This window comes from Chiroxiphia lanceolata, chromosome 2, assembly GCF_009829145.1.
Source record: "Chiroxiphia lanceolata isolate bChiLan1 chromosome 2, bChiLan1.pri, whole genome shotgun sequence".
NCBI classification, from domain to species: Eukaryota; Metazoa; Chordata; class Aves; order Passeriformes; family Pipridae; genus Chiroxiphia; species Chiroxiphia lanceolata.
The window spans coordinates 73458141-73475527 of record NC_045638.1 but is presented as its reverse complement, the minus strand read 5'-3'; the positions used below and the strand labels follow the sequence as shown (position 1 = coordinate 73475527).

Here is a 17387-nt window from a genome sequence, read left to right as displayed (position 1 = left end):
TCACACTGACTAGTGCACTGACACAGCTCCAGCAAAGCTGTCTCTTAAACACAGCCCCTCCGAGGTCTGAATAGTAAAATCACAAGTTAAATAAGGTTCTTACCTCAGAATCAGACACAGGTAAAGAGTCTCTACATATGCAGTGACTGAGAAAGGAGTTCATAAGAGTCATTTTGTGGTTTTGTTTCGCAAAGTCTCGTCCATAAGAGCTACAAATGTGAGCACACTCTCTGCATAACCAGTCAGGCAAAGTTCATCCCATGATCCTGTACTTTTAGACTGAGGGAAGGACATGTTACACGTCATCTTCTAATCTGCTATTTACACCCTTATCTTGAGCAATAACATTTGCAAAGAGAGGACTGTTCTCCTTCTGCAGCACTCCACCTCCAGAGTAGTGATCCAAACGACAGCCAGATTAATCTATGCTGTACAATAAGCAATGCTGAAGGATGTGTGTTTTTAGGCTTAGATCTACAAACTGAACTGATCCTAATAAAACAGAAAACATAATACTCTCATTGCAAAAATCAGAGGAAACCAGACTGATAATCTCACATTCCTCTAAGTGACCGACTCAAGCAGGACCTGATCAAGTGACCACTTACTAGTAGGAATAAAATATCCAGCACACAACTCATAGGCTCCAGTACTGCAGTCACTTAAGCATAAGTGTGACTCTTGACATCAATGAAAAAATTCTGAGGAAACAATTTCATTACACCTGTGACTGGCTTTATACTGATGCAACATCACTGACCTCAGATTGATTACCTTCTCCTGATGAATCGGTGAAATCAGATTGATGTTATACAATTTTTACTGGTAACATCTACAGACGTGTAGGATACACAGTGGCACTTCATATAGGATGAAAATCAAAATCCATGCACTTGCTCATGCATTGTAAGTGCTGGTCAAAAATTTCAAGGCATTTTGAGATTTCTGAGAAGTTAAGGGCTAAACTGAATCCACACTGGATTTTCTGAAATTTATGCCTGCTAGTCTAGCAACAGCACAGGATCACCAATGCTAGCAATCAAGATTATTAATCTTGTTTTGTAGGCTGCATCCTCAGTTAGGTTTCTTCTGAGACTGAAAACACAAACAGCTCTGCTTATTTATACTGATGCAAATGAATTAATTTATCTGGACAGCTAAGTTCCTACAACAGCAAATTAGTTAAATTATTGTATTTCAATTGTTTTTCTTTTTCCTGACAGCAGTATATTTACAAATACAATCATTTAAAATGAACGTTTACTTTGAGTCAGACTAACATTTTTATTTGTTATTGTTCCCTTAGGGTAGGATTCAGGTCCAGATTCCCACATCTAAATTTTGATTCTGCAATGAAGGTGTCTAGATGTTAGATGTTAGCTAGATGTTAGAGCTGTCATCATAGCCTGTAAAAATCTGGGATGAAATTTTGTTGCCTCAACATAGGCACCCAGGGCCATTTCAAATGTCCTAAGCAATCTAAAATATCTCCATGTGCTGTGCATCATGCAGTATGTCACAGGACCTATAGGAGCCCTGGGCCATCCAGAAGCAGTCCCTGGGGATGAGGGGGAACTGGTCAGGGCATCTCCAGCAGTGCTGGGTCTTTTATGTTTTGGCAATCAAGTTGAGCCCCCAGACAAGAGCATCAGCCAAGCCTGCAGACTGGATCAGCCAGGTAGCACTACAGGCAGGAATCAGGTGCCAAGCCGGATCTCGCAGGTAGATGTAGATGGTACTACAGTTGTGATCCCCAATGCTGTGGGAGCCCTACTTGGTCCTCATTTCCTGCTCCGACAATGTGCAGCTTTCCCACAATGTGCTTTCCAGCTGTGCACAGCTCTCTTTGATACCTGCCCCTCACTGCACCTGACAGCTATTTTTAGTTGAGCTCAACTTCAGGTGCCACTTTCAGGTGTGTTGTTAATGGTGTGTTCCCCAGGATCCCCCGACCACACAAGAGGGTACAGTGGAAGCTTTCCCAGGTTGCTTCCAGGCAGACAACTACACCACAGAATCTGAGCCCAGCCAGACCAAATGTCTCCTGTTCCTGGGCCCAGACTGATTTCCCAATCCAGGTACAACAGCTTCAACAACTTGATCATGATCTCACTCAACTTGGCACTGGTACAACCCTGTTCCACTTAATGGCACGACTGCTGTTGGCATTCTCTGTACTCATTAATACCAAGGTAAGCAACATCAGCATCAGGTGTTTAATCACTGAAATCTGAGCTAACTATTTGGAGCCAGGTTCTCCAATTCTTACTCAGATTACTGTGTACTTTTGATAAATTCAGCACCCAAAACTGCCTTCAGAAGGAGGCCTGCCCAAGGAGCACGAGATCTGATCCATACAGTACTGATAAAGGGGTGCTTCTGTTGCTGCAACTTTTATCAGTGATAAGGCATAAAATTGCCAGTACTTGAAATTGTATGGCAGGACTTCTGCTGGAGCAGTTACACCAACCATGAATAACCCTTCATCCTACACCCGACCATGCTCTCTGCTGCAGAGAAAGGCCAAAGTAGAAGTCTGACCCAATCAGCCTGCTGCTGATCAGCTTGCTGCTGTTGGCTGCTTGTGAGGCCTGACACCATGACAGCAAAGGAAAAATGGTCTGGGTAATTTTTTTTTTTTATGTGTTAAATCACCACTCTATAAATGTGTTGACGCCTGTATACATTGATGAGACTTCCTGCCCACTGATTTGCATTTCAACCCCTACAGTTAACTCTTTGGATTTTTTAAATTTTATTTTTATGTTCTAAATGTTGAACAATTAATATTTCATAATATGCACATATAGACAAGCATGGAGGTGTAAGAGGATGCATATCTCCTTAAAGTTTTTTCCCTATCTCATAATCTGCTGACAAGTCACACGTAGGTTCCTCTTGGACAAGGACTCCCAGCCTTGTTGGTCTCCAGGGGAAAGAGCATCCTGGACCTTCTTATGCCTTTTTTTTTCCTTAGCTGCACAATAAATTGCAATATTTCCTGTTTTGATATCTGTTTATATTTGAGCTGCCTGGCTGAAATGCAGTTTTTCTACCTACAGCTGCCTATTTCTCATCCAGAGAAAGGAGATAATCAAAATCTAATAATGACAATACAAGAAATGCATATTCATTTCCAAAGGCAATTTGTGAAAAGGTGTGATAAATTAAACAGATGATGATTCTGGCTGAAAATAAGTTAAAAAGAAAACCTGAGTAGGAAGTTTCAGAACACAGTTACTACATATTCTCAGTGAAAACTTATGATGGATAATCAGTCATGTTCTTCTGTAAATGTCAAGGTTTACAAGCATCACAGTACTTGTGTATGTCATGTAGGTATCTTTGTATTTTGATCAAGAGTATACATTTCTGTGTACATTTAGGGGCCTATATAAAAATGTACAAATTTCTTACACTACAGCTATATAAAGACAGCTATATAACATATTATAATTGTTGACTATTAAATAACTATTATTTCTGTATAACACAGGAAGTACTCAGTAGTAATCTCGGAATTTATTTTTTGGTTCATACAAGCCACCAAAAATAAAATCGACTAAGTGATCATGACCTAGTGGCCATAAATTATTTTACCACATTCACTTAGAGTATAAGTCTGGACAACAGGTCTCCACCCACATACATGATAAAAGGTAACCTTTGCACTTCTTGCTAAATAACAGTGGGGGAGCATTAGTTGAAGTTCATCATCACTACTAAATGAGATCAAAAGCTTGCTTTATGTTTCATGGACATGACCAATTTTTAATTTTTTTTTTTGCAAACTATGGAAGAGACACAGAGGTTATGAGACTCCAGATAAATACAGAGAAAATTTATTTATTGATCCTAGAGAAAATTTATTTATTGTTTTCTTTCTGGATTTTATAAAAATAGCCTAAAGTGTTACAAGAGCTCAGTGATCCCCTATTGATCCAATAGGCTGACAATTTCCAACAGTGATACAATCATAGCAATAGTTACCATGGAAATGATTGCTTTTACTGTAGAAGAAAGCACACCTTCAGTGACTGCATCTTTGATCACAAACAAACCAGAATTATTAAACCAGTCCAACTCACTTGCTAGAAGAAAATTTCCATCTATTCCTTTCTAAATGCAACATGCACTATATTCTTTTTCTTTACATCCCTCCACTTCCTCTGCCACTAGCATCTTTCCTTTTTAATCAGCCTCTGAGAACACCCCATATAAATGCATTGATTATCTATCCCTAGAATATAGAGTGCTATTCAACTGACGGTCAGCAAGACAAGAAAATACAATCCGTGAAACAACTGAAAAGGAAAACCTGCTTAAGAACAAATGCAATTAATTACACCTTGTGTAATTGCAATTACACAAGCAAAGCAGAAGAAATCAAAGTAATACCACCATATTCAACATTTAACAAAAGTTTTAGCTGCTTGGAGGATAATCTGCCTTTTCTTTCCCCCTTCTCCCCCCCAAAAAAATTGTGTGGATCCACAGTTTAAAAATTTGCAGATCACTGCTTCTGAGGGATACTCCCTAAAGGAATACTGCTGCACAATACCAGTGTGAGCTTCTAGAATGGGTGCAGGAAACATTATGCATTGTAATAAAGGAAAATTATATTGCTGTGCTTTGTGACATGGTGAAATCAACCCTTCTTAGCAACACAAACTGCTGTGGTAAAACACTCAGTTTGGAAATTTTCAAAATTGGGAAAAATTTATATAATTCTCTTCTTGGGATTTGCTGACGCCAAAGCAATTGTGGTGTTCTAACTAACAAATACAGCTATAAAACTGTATTTAAAGATCAGTCTATACAGATATAACTCCAAACAAAATTTAGCCATCTATGTTCTAAGGCCTTTTAATGCAGGTTTGCTTCATTTAACCTGATTCTTGAAAGCCTGCTTATCATAATCAACAATAAAGCATAAAAGCTTTCCCTCTCAGCAATATGCCTTACCAAGGTTAGCAAGTTCACCTTTGTAATATCCATGGTTCACAGATAAGGAGCAGATCCAAAGCAGTTAAATCACGTAAGTCACAGAGGAAGCATAGGGCTGAACTGGAAATGACAAGCAGATCTTGTGACTCTCAAATCTTTTCTTCAGCCTCAAGGATTTCCTTCGTCCTCTCCTCTCACTCATTTCCAAAACCAAATCAGCTAACATATTTCCAACTGGCAGAGGGGAGGAGTTTGCAGGGAAATATATTTGCTTTGCAGAAATAACCTCATCAGTCATATAAAAATGCAAGTGTGCTAAAACCAGAAAATTATTTCCATGAGTTTTCTGGTGACTGATACTTCAGGATGGCTGGGTGACACTGTTATACTGCCCCCTCTTTACTTCAGTATCTCAACTGGAATAGCAAGCATGTAGTGTAAAGAGTATTCCTATCCTCTGCCTCTTTCAGAGGATGTATAGGCATCAATAATCCCTAAAGAAATCCCTAAATATTCCCTAAATATTTTCTAAATTGACTCAGAAAAGCCCAGATCAAGTAACAGGTCTAAAAAGAATTTTCCCTTTATTTGGCAAAACAAGCAACTTTTTCCAGGCTATTTTTGTAAAAACCACTGACGAACCTCAAAAGCCAGATGATAACCACAGGTTGAAAGTGGAACTTTATGCTAACAAAGCAAAACCTAAAAAGCCATAGGCCTCTGTATCTCTTCCATGTCTCTCCAGACTGAAGTCCTCTGGTTCCTTACTCGCTCCACCCTTCCAGAGCAAAGCCTTATCATCCTTGCCTAAGCCCAAGCCCTGCCATGGGCAGGTCTCAGCAGCAGTCACAAACTCCAGCTCATGGAGCTTCAGTGGTGTGGAGCAACTCTATGTCTGCAAACTATTATCTCGTAGAGCATGCAGAAGGGGCGAGGCTGCTGTGCCTGGGCTCCTGTGCTCAGTTCCCTCCAGCACCCAGCCCGCCTCCCACCCTGCCATGGCATCCCAGTACCACAAGCAGCACAGCAGCCTCCAGATGCCAGAAAGGGGAAACAGAGATGGCTCAGAGGAAACTCTACAGCTGCCTCTGCTCAATTTGGACATCTCGGCCGCCTAGAATTGAGACGGATATTCAGTGCTGACAACTCAACACCCTGCTCAATGTAAAAAACAAATCACATGGCCAGAAGTGCCATTCGACTTTCTGGGTTACTATTATTACACCTGATCCCAGGGCGGGCAACATATGGGTACTACTGAGATGCCAGAGGACAGCTACAGTAGAGTAAAATATAGACACTCTGGAAAGGCAGAGGTGCACAAATCCAGTAAGAAAAGAGAGCAGCTAACTGCAGTGGAGTCCATCTGAGCTCTCCCAGCATCCAGAAACATTTTTGCAGGGATGACAGTAACTCCTGTACTTTCCTACAGTTTGCAGGAATGGCCGATTTTATTCAGCACTGCAGAGTTACTTGGTCTAAAATTTAACCTGATCCAGAATTCAGATGACTGTCATGACTGCCTTCTTCTTCTTCTTCCCAGGAGCGGATACAGCAACAAATGATTACAGGCTGTACTGAACGGCAGACAGCTCTGCTGCTGCAAGTTGAAAGAGCTTTCGCTGCAATAGGAAGATATTCGTGTCCTTTGAGGGCTCCCTTCTGCATTATTTCAGTGACGGATTCTGCAATTTGGGTTTGTAGCAATTCTCAGTGGTTTATGGTTTAGCTCTGGGCAAGTGCTTCTGGAAGTCGCTCTTTGAGTGACTGTGGGGACATTGTGTGAACACATCCTGACTTGTGCAGAGCAGTTCAGAGTTTAGTGCAAATCCAATGTCACTTGGTCTAACTGAAACCTCAGTTTGCTGTGAGATGCTGTTGAGAGCCTGTTACGGGGCTCTGCTGCTCTGTCTCCAGGCCCTGTAGCCAGCAAGACAAGAGTGTCATTGGAGTGGTGAGCCCTCACTCTAAATCACAAGCCCCTTAGGAGTAAACCCAGTTCAAAAACTTACCCCCACTAATTTACTTTACCTAATTATCCTCCACAGTTTATCACATTTTCAGTTATACACATTAAGTTGATAAAGCCACACTCTAAACTGCATGTGGATGAACCAGAGGTGAATAAATCCAAAGGGAAGAGTTCAGAGAGCTGAAAGCAGCTAGCTCCCAGAAGGTTGCTCATTTCCAGCACTCAGGAACTTGAGGCAGGTACTGAAGATGATCATCCTCAGCTCCTCACTGCTGCTGGCTCCCTGTGGGTATTGAAAATAACTACATCTAGCCACCACCCTTTGGTCCTTCACTGTGAGGACACTTTCTGAAGCAAGAAATAGGGAGGATGAACAGTGAGGACAGAGCTAAGTCCTCTCCATATTTGCACTCATACAGCTCTTCTTCCTCTTCCCCTCCATAAGCTGTCCCCCAAGTTAAGCCCTCAGTGCTCAGTATTCAGAGCCCAGAGACCGGTACAGGACAGACCAGCCCAACTATAACAACAGCTGAGCACTTGGGAACTTCATGAGGTGGATTAGTTGGGACCAGTGAGTTTTGTATGGCAAGAACAAAAATGAGACAGGTCTTAGAACACAAAGTATTGCCTTCAAACACAATGTGAGTCAACCCTAATGACAGCAGAGTCACGTTTTGAATTTATCATTCACTTATGGTCATGCAGATAAGGTATTCAAGTAATAAAAAGTCTGGTGTACTGTGAAGCCAGATGCCAGCAAGGCAATTTAAATAGCAGGTGCTCCAAGAGCTTGCAAAAGACTAGGTGAAATGTCAAATAACTTGATTTTTATTTTTTTGTAACAAATTCAGAACAGTTCAGGCAGTCTTAGTGGCTGACACACACTAGTCCAAATCAGACTTTAAGTTTTCATTATTTACAGTGACATGGGGCTGCTCTTCATGAAAGACTATAAGAAACACTCCAAATACAAACTTGTACTTAATCATCTCTTCGTGCTATTTAAAAGCAACATATTGAATATAAATGACAATGGCATGAAGCAGACACTGGCAAAGCCTGGGATGTCACAGATGAGCTTTGGTGACTAACACCTCTGTAGCTTAAGAAGTGCTGAGGCATGGATTCAGGCTGCACTTAATTAGCTCTTCCCCAAGAAGCAACCTCTGTCAGAACTAAGAACCAAGAAGGCCTAACACTTCCCCCGCTCCAGTCCAAATCCTGCATTTTGGTGAAACCAACAAAGTGACAGAAGTGACAGGATCTTACGACTGAATCACATAAGAAAAAAAAAAAAACAGATTCTGAAGAAGGGATACATGCCTTTGTGTCAATACTGCAAAGTCAGCTTTACAGTTTTAGGGAAATAAAAAGTAGAAATATTTAGTTTCCACTAATATTTAGCAAAATACAGAGATGGACCAAGTTCCACAGACTTCATATGCTGACTAATCTACTAGATGAGTGGTTAAGGGAATAAACTACATTTGCTTCCAGCTATGGCAGCCAGTCCTGAAAAGAGAGCATATTTGAGCCTGACTGGTTAGCACCTTCTAAGCTTTGTACGGAAATATGTTTCCAAGCCACAGAGATTTTAGTGGCTGTACTGGAATACATAATGGCTTATACATGAAATCTGTACAGAAAAGCAGATCCATGAAACATGGAAACAGCACAGAGTTGCCCATCAAGACAGTGTATTTAAGGTTCAGACAAAGTCTAAAAAATGTGAGATGTGCATGGCTCGGCACTACATCTCAAATGATTGTTGAGAACAAACCAAGTGCTTGGCTGTCACAGGAACAACTTGCTGGGCTGGTACAGTTCTGTAATGTGGAGGTGTAAGGTGGAGTTAAAAATGAATTGTAGTCAAAAGTTCAATCCCCAGTGACCTCACTGTGTGAGTATGCAACATTCATAAAAGTGCCAACAGGCACATTCCAATTAAAAAAATCACCTGGCATAAGTAGCTTTGGTACCAAGCTACCTCCATGCTGAGGGAAGTATGCTATAAAGGAGGAAGTGAGCAATGAAATCCTCCAAAGAAATGGTAGGGAGAAACCATATCAGTCTCCCTTTTTTGTAGTCCCTCTGAATGTCACAGCTTTAGGGTTGTGTATGGGATAAAGAACATGTGCAGAAAAAAGAAAGGACAGAATTTATACCCCTTGCATAATAAGGCAGAAGTAAAGCCTGTCCTGCCTGGCTCCTGTTTCCAATTCACAGCTACCACCTCCAAAAACTTTGTTTTTTAGATCAGAAGAGAGGTCTGGATGCAGCTACACCATCTGGGTGGTCACAGCTGTTTTGTCAAGCACAGGGGCTCCAGGCAGCGCTACAGGAGAGGGAAGGGTTACTAGCCAAGGGGTCCATCCCCTGGCCACCACTCTATCTTCAGCAGGGCTCCATACTGTCCTGCCCACTACACAAACCCAGAGCTGCCACCAGTGCACAATTCTGTATTTTAGGCAACTGAAGCAAGCACTGAAAGGCACTAACCTAAAATATGTTATAATATAAAGAGGAAGCTTGAATTGCATGTTAGATAATAACAGAATGTGCTGTTAAAACTAAAAACTGCAGTATCTTTTATCCACCCAATGAACACACATTCATATAAAAACTGTAGTGGTTTGTCGGGAGTCAAGGGAAAGGACCAGCTGAATTTCCCTTGAGTCATGATGGCAGATCACCACTAGATGGTAGATGAGTAGCATTAATTCTACCTCCCATTTTATTCCTGAGAAATACAACTGGCATATATCCACACCAGGGCTCTCGCCTCTTCTGGCAGTGTGAAAGCATCTCCTTGCATACAGGTAAGACTTTTGGAAAATATGGATGGCTGGAGCAGTTCTAGGACTCCAGAAGAGGAATAACCTCAGAGCCCAAATATTATACACCCTGAGTTTATTTTTCCAATCTTACCATTGCTGCAAATACTATAATAAACAAACTCACTTTTCTCCAGCATAACTACAATACTGATAAGCTCTGTTAACATTTACAGCTAGTTTGAAAAACTGTGCTAGGCTTTTAAAAGTAGGACAGCTTCACAGACGTTAAAAAACTTGACAGCATGAAAGGCTGAAGCCTGTGCAGCTGCAGCATTACCTTTGTCTATCTCATACCTAAGGTATAACACACTTCTACTCAAACTGAGGTGGCTTAAGAGCTATGTCGGCTTTATTTTGCAAATGGTTTGCATATTCATATATATCCAGAGGGATTTTTGCCCCGTTGTACTTTTCCCAATGATTAGCAAATCTTTCACTGCTACCTCACCCTAAGTAGCTCAAAACCCCATTACTGCACATCAGTGGGACTGAGCTAAGCCTCACTGCTTCAGACAAGTGCGGGGTATTCAGACAGCTCTTCGCCAACACTGCCAAAGCACTGCAACTGCTCCAGTGCCAACTCAAACCATGGTATAGGTGAAGGCACAGTGTTACCACGTGAGCTTACCTCAGAGGTGCTGCAATATATCTACCCATCAACTGAGAGTGTGAAATCATACATTAGGTGCAGTGAAACAGTATCTTCACCAAAACAATAACAGCAACACATGCAGCCCAGCATCTAAAGTACTGCTATCTGCAATTGGCAGGCAAATAAATAACCAAGCAGTTTACCCTCAGCATGGCTATCACTGCACAGTGAAAACGCTGGATACAACTGAATACTTAAACCTCTGTACTGTGGCTTTCACATCACAGCACTCTACAAACATTACCATCTTCTGCAAGGTTTCCACAGGCAAAGTGTTGTCCAATGAGTCAACACTACTCCAAAATATATGGACTCTTTAAAGACCTTTCAGCTGGAAAGGAAATACAGCCAGACCCTGCTTAAGCTGGTAAAATCTGACAAGACCATATGACAAGGTGGTGTCTCTGCAGGGTGCAATAAGCTGCCCTTGAAAATGTACATGAATAACTTTGCTGCCAAAACTTTCTTTGATATTAATGCACAAAGCAAAAATAATTTGACATTAGCATCCAAAGAGAATATATTAGAGGAAATAATTGCTGTCAGCATATTTTAGCAATAACAAGCTGCGGTAGCCATTAGTTTGCATTGTTTTGCATTAATAAAGACAAAACCTGATATATAGATATATATATATATACATATATATATATATAGCTTCTGAAGGATTTTGCTTTCTTTCTTACCTCTTCCTTTTTGTCTTCGGCACCAGAGGCTAAATTGAGGCTCAGTTGAGAGTGGCTGCTTATGCCACTGTCTTCATTTCCGTCATCGTAGTACACAGTTTGCACTGAGTCCTGGAAGCAAACAGGATTCCTTCCCAACTTCAGCCCTGGTACCTCAACTCTTTCCTCACTCTCTGATGAGCTCAGTGACAATGTGCTGTGATGGTTTTGACACTGGAAATTCATACTGCACTTGACCTTCCCTGCAGTAGGACTTTGAGGCTTTGGAGTAATTGGCCTGACTGGAACGTTAGGGTTTTCAGCTTCGTCTGTAAACTGCTGGGTAGCTTTTGGTTCATCTGAGTCCGAATAAAAGACTTCATTGGGAAATGGACTAATGTCATTCAGTGTCGGTGATAAACTATCAGAGTCTAGGATACCCGATGACGTCCTGAGACTTTTGTCTTCCACAACAGCTACATTCATTTCGGCCTCTTTATCCTGAGCAACCACAGGGCTTTGCAGACAAGGTGTTCCCTGCAAGGAAGAGTCTGGACTGGATACTGGGGAGGTGCATCTCTTTTTGTCATGATCCGTGCTGCTGGAAACCCTGCGGGAGTAGTCATCGTGCAGTCTGCTGTTTGACCTTATTCTCTGGGACTGCTCAATGGGAGAAGGAGCTGTGCTCTTAGGGGCATCCTTCTTCCATGCAACATCCGTAACATTACTGACAAGTTTCAAAACTCGGTCAAAATCCTTTGCCCTGATAGGGCTCTTCCATCGCTTGGATCTCCTCTCAGGGTTTCCACCACTTTTGTCTGAGTCAGCAGAAGCAGCACTCACAGTCCTTGTTGGCATCTGTTTCTCATTTGCAACCTTCAGATCAGCAAGGTTTGAGGTGGACTTCCGTTTGAATGAGCTTTTTTTCAGAAAGTTCAAATTATCAGAACTTTTGCTTCTCCGATAAATCATCCTGTTGTCTGCAGAGTCCTTCACCAAAATTTCACAGATCTTTGGCTCTGCAATGACAGGTGATGTTGGCCTAACATAGTTTTGATGATTCTGGACTTTATCTGTGTCTAGCAAGTTTATGCGGCCAGCACCATAAGCCCGCCTGATGCTGCGTGAACGATGAGTGTTCCTCAGGAAAGACTCATCACTTTCCTCTGCATCAGAGCAGTCAGAAGCTAAACCATCCACTGCATTCTGGAAATCATGTAGAGGCCCCGAATAGGAATACCTGTTAGTCTGAATTCGTACCACTGCCCCATTTAAGCCATGTTTGCCTACGCCATTCTCATTTAAGATGTCTGAACATTCCCTTGTCTTAACTTCTTGGAGAACCGAAGATTTCAACTTCTTGAAAGAACCCATTTTTCTGATGGAAGAGAAGGCATTCCATGTGGACGAGCTGCCCATCAAAACCAGAGAACGAGGCCTGTCAGAGCTGGAATTAGCCCGTTTCCGAGGGGTGGTGAAAAAGCGCATGATTTTGGAAGGGCTGAGTTTATCCTCTTGAAATTCTTCCTCATGACTGTTGCTGGTGCTGTGTCCCCCATTGTTACTGACACAGGCAGTCTGGTTTTGGGGCTCTTTATTATCCATAACTATACAAGTAACAGTGGTGCCATTTCCACAGCCATTTGGAAATGTTGTCATGCTCTCGATGCTGTACGCACGGAGTCTGAGGCTGGGGTAGCTCAAAGTGACACTGCTGTCTCCACCAGCTGATCTTGCTGCCTCCCCTTCATCTGCTGCACCTCGGTTTGTCTCGCTTTCACATCGACTGGGTGAGCTGAGCTCCTCAGGTGGCACTGCCTGCACCAGGAAAACAAAAGCCACCGTTAAGAAATTTCCTTACAAAGTGCCCAACTAAAAGAAGTTTGAGCTCCATTGCAGGAAATAAACACACACAGGAGTTCTTTTATGCTGAACAAAGATGTGTTGCAGGGGTGCAGAGAACTCCTCGAAGTATAATTGAATTCATTAGCAATTTAAGAGACCAGAATAATTTCAATATGTACTTGTTTCTCTAATGCTTAATCAGCTAATAAATTCAGTATGACTACCACACCTACCTTACAATGGTAAATACAATGTTCATACACACTTAAAGAAAGAAATCCCCAACAACAGCAACCCAGTCTTCCTCCTCAAGTGCTCAGCACTGAGGCCCAAGACACAGGGGAAGTTTTCATTCAAAAAAACAATCATATTCATCAAGTGACACCTAATTCTCAAACAGTAGGCAAAAGAGAGGAAAATACACATAACTTTTCCTAGGCTTCCTGCTGTCAGAAGGCTATGTGACACTTGACAGTCTCGTCTGTCCGCAGGCAAATAAAAATCTAAGAACTTACAGCAAGTGCACAGCAAAGTATTTTTCCCTACTAAAGAAAGCAAGAATCAGAAGTAATACACCCAGAAGCCACCCTATGCTGTCCTGACAGCGAGATAAAAACATAAATCTGAAAGTGACTGGAGTGTTTGGCACGCGCTGCATAAGGGATCTCCCGCTGAGCTAGGCATGGGAGATCCAGCAGCCCAAACCACACTCCAGTGCATGGACCGGCGGCCATGCCAGGGGTCTCTGCCGGGCAGGCAGGCATCTGCCTCACCATGCTACACAACGCCCCAAAACCACTGGGATGCACAGTCTGAAGCTTGCTCCACCTTAAAAACAAACCTCATGGCACCGTTCTTTCAGCAACGGGCAGTGGGATCTTCGCAAACCTGCCACGGTGAGGTGGGGGCGAAGGGGAGATTCCCCCCTTGCTCCGAAACAAGGAGAGAAAACGCACAGCTGTGCTTAGGGGAAACCGGCAGCCCCGGCTCCTTCTTTGTCTTCTACCCACGCGAAGGACCGCGGAGGCTCGGGGGGCCGGCGGGGATGGGAGCTGCGGGCGATGCGGAGGCGCAGCGGCAAGAGATGCACCAGCCCGCCGAGAGTCCCATCGCGGGGAGAGAGCAGCGAGCGGCCCGGGGAGCCCGGCGGGTCCCTCACAGGCAATTGCCACCTCCCCGTGAAACGCGGCAGCTGCGCAGCCTGTGCCCGCTGGTTTTAAGGCTGCTCCCTTCTGAGCGCACTTGGAAAGTTTTGCGAGCCTCCATTCATCCGCGGATAAAAAGACTTGCTTGTGCTTCAGCGAGACGCCTGAACTCTCCCTCGCCGCTGTTTTTTAATCCCCCTCACTCACGGGGTCACGGCGGAGCCCGGCGGGCGCCCAGGCAGGGCAGAGCCGGGCCAACCCCGCCGCCCCGGCACCCGGGGCCGGACAAAAGCCGGCCGGGCACCCAGCCCTCCGCCTGCCCGCCGCACCCTTGTACCGCTCGCAACTTTCCACGCGGGAAAAAAACTATCCAGCTATAAATGAACACTGCTCTCGGCAGAGAAGTTCCCACAGAAAGCGGCTTTGGGAGAAACTGCACCTGAGCAGTGCAGAAGGGGAGCGGGGGAGAGGGGGAAGAACAAACACAGTGAGATGAGATCAGAAACTCAGCTCGCAGCGTGGAAGTTGCAACAGCTTCCCCGGGAGGCGGCCCCGGAGCAGCGTCCTTACCTGGGGAGAGCCGGGGCACCCCACCACCACCGCAGCGCGTCCCCGCCGCCACTCGCTCCCGCATCGCTATGGCAGCGGCAGCGCGCCGGGGCGGGGCGGGGCGGGAAGCCCCGGCTCCCGCGGCCTCCCCCGCCTCGAGCACTCCCCGGCAGGGTCTGCTTCGAGTGACCGCCCCCAAGTGACTCCCGGCGGGTCTTCAGCTCGACAGCTCCCGGGAAGGAGCCTCACTTCCTTCTGCCGTGCGCGGCGGCGGTTCCCCGCCGTAGAAAACAACCGGCCACGCAAGGATGATCACGTTTAGTGCCTCCAAAATTTCCTCGATGGTGCCCCGCCTCGCCTCGGCCCTCACCGCGCGACTCTAGGTCTGTGTGCTCTGCTCACCCGCGTTGTTTGCAGCGGGTCATAGCACAGCCCACTGGCCGAATTTGCGCTTGGTTACCAGGCTACCTTTCTGTCCAAAATCTGGACAAGTTTTTGGCTTGCTGCTCTTCCTCAGACTTTACAGCAAGAACAACGTTCTATGCACAGTCGGAACAGAGTTCATCTACTTACAAGGAAGATTTTGCGAGACAGTGTCTTAAAGCCATGTCATGACTCCTGGCGAAGACCCGTAACAACTGGTAGTCCTTGCTCAAATAGTTTATCGTCTAAAAATATTTCTACACTTGGACTAGAAGTGTAGACATAATTAAAACTATTTTAAAGTAGCTCAGGTAAGATACACTCTGTCTTGTCCCATTTTTGTTTGTATGGCAGAACAGACGCCCTAGAGAACTAAGGAAGGCCATCAGCCCCACTGCCTCACCTCTGAGACTGGTATGACTGCACATGCTGTATAATTACTTCTCTGGAGAGCAGTACAGCCGTTCTCAAAGGCAAGGTGTAGTTAGGGGATGAGGCAAACAAATGGGCTTAAGGGATGCAGGTCAAATGAGGTAGCAAATAACTCTGGAAGTGACCACAGGACTCTCCAGCAGTCAGCAGCAGCAGGCACAGCCTGCCACCAGCCCTGGTCTTGCTGGCCATAGCTTTCTGGGACACCCCATGGAATGAGGGAGTTTGGAATAATGACTCTGCTTTGCAGTGCTTGGCGTGGGAAGCAAAGGAGACATAAATGGAGATTAAGGTTGGAAGTGCTGACATTGTATGGAGACAGTCCATATGGACCATGGCTGGTGATCTGTGTTAGCTTGGAACTGTCTGGGGGAAGTTCTCAGGTCAGCGCAGACAAGAACTGTCTGCTTCAGACCTTGGGAAAGGGAAGTCTCTGAAGGGGGACTCAGTAAAGGTGATGAAATGGCCAAGATAGTGACATTAGTGGTAACATTATGAGAAATGTTTCATTTATATGAGACAAAAAGTGTGTAGGAAGTTAACTTTAAAACTACTTTCCACAAGTCTTATAAACTTGTCTCACAGCCTCCCTGGTATCTATATGGGTTTGTACTGGTCACTTGATAATTTCTAACAGCATTATTCAAGCCTGAATTTCAATGGATTTATGTTCCTGTACATTCCTTTCCATAAATCTCACAGGTATATGCATCACACTCCTTTTGAGTATACTTTTTAATCCATAGGTCCTCTCAGAGAAGAGAACTCCAGTTCCTCAGGTGTCCTCTATCTACCAGTTGGACAAAAAGACAAAGCAGAGAAAACTGTTGAGCTGAATTAAGCCGCTAATTTGGGTCTCTCCTTTATCTTGCCAGCAGTGTGTCTGAAATTTAAGAAATCCTGATAACTGAGATCTGAACTGGTCTTTTAAACATATTTGAAACACATCAGCAGTCTAAATAGGCTTGAAGAGCTAGAAATGACAGAAGAAGATACTGACAGACTAACAAAGTGCTCAGAAGAACTTAATTTCCTTAGAAAGGCCTGCTAAAACTCACTTTAGATAATTAGGTAAGAATATATGTTGTATGTTGTATTCTTTAAATGTCACTATGTTTAATAAAGGAAATACCTTGAAATTTGCAATTACAGAGATAACAGTATCTAGGCAATTAGGTGTTTGACAAGTTTCTAAAAGTAAGTAGTTTTAATCTTCCAGACTTGCTTGTCATAGCTTTTCTACTGGTAGTATGTTAAGACCCTCTCCTGACTCTTGCAGCTTCATTGATTCAGTCTGTCCTTCCATATGCACGTAGTATTCAGAGAAGCTCAGATGCAGTACAATAAGGAGTGTGTTTGAGAGCAGGATTAACTTCCTGTACTCGAGACCAATAATTACCCAGATCTTTTTTTAATCCTTTTTTTTGTTATTGTTGTTGTTGTTTTTAAAAGGCTGGTAAATGTATATAGTATTCAGGACACCAAGGTCTAGTAAAATGATGCGAAGTAAAATTTACCCAGGACTACCATGAGAAAAAAGAAAAATCCCTTTTCTGACTATAAACTTGAACACTTTTTAGTTTCTTACAATATTTGAAGAAAAGCAAGCCATAGTGTTTCCTCAAAGTTACAAACTAAAGTAACTTTAGTCCTTCCTATATTAAGGTTTTTCTACCATCATAAAAAAGCAAAATTAGAATATTCATGCTAGTTGCCACTGAGAATGCTTAGTAATAAGAACAAATTCATAGCACTTGCACAGGTATTCCTGAAAAACTGAGCTACATACTGTGTTATTTACAGGCTCCAGATGAGTAACAAAGGCTGCAGTGAACAGAGGGGCAGTGCCAGCAGTACATGTTATGATTAACCCAGTACAGTAATTTATGAAGAGAGGAACTTTGAGAACAAATTCCAGAT

General features: G+C 43.5%; 1 protein-coding gene across 13 annotated transcripts in view; it reads right to left on the bottom strand.

Moving 5' to 3' along the window:
• SPATA13 (spermatogenesis associated 13) overlaps positions 1-17387 on the bottom strand; it is a 168520-nt gene that overhangs the window by 37399 nt on the left and 113734 nt on the right. For 10 of the 13 annotated variants that reach the window (XR_004355071.1, XR_004355073.1, XR_004355072.1 and 7 more), the window contains exon 2: positions 11095-12891. Coding sequence is in view for 1 of the 13 variants with exons in the window: in XM_032678053.1 (XP_032533944.1) it covers positions 11095-12891 (1797 nt within the window). In the remaining 12 variants the exon portion in view is untranslated. Of the gene's footprint in view, positions 1-103; positions 271-11094; positions 12894-14633; positions 14699-17387 lie in introns of those variants that run through there. The other 3 variants (XR_004355079.1, XR_004355081.1, XR_004355082.1) reach the window with 3 other exon arrangements.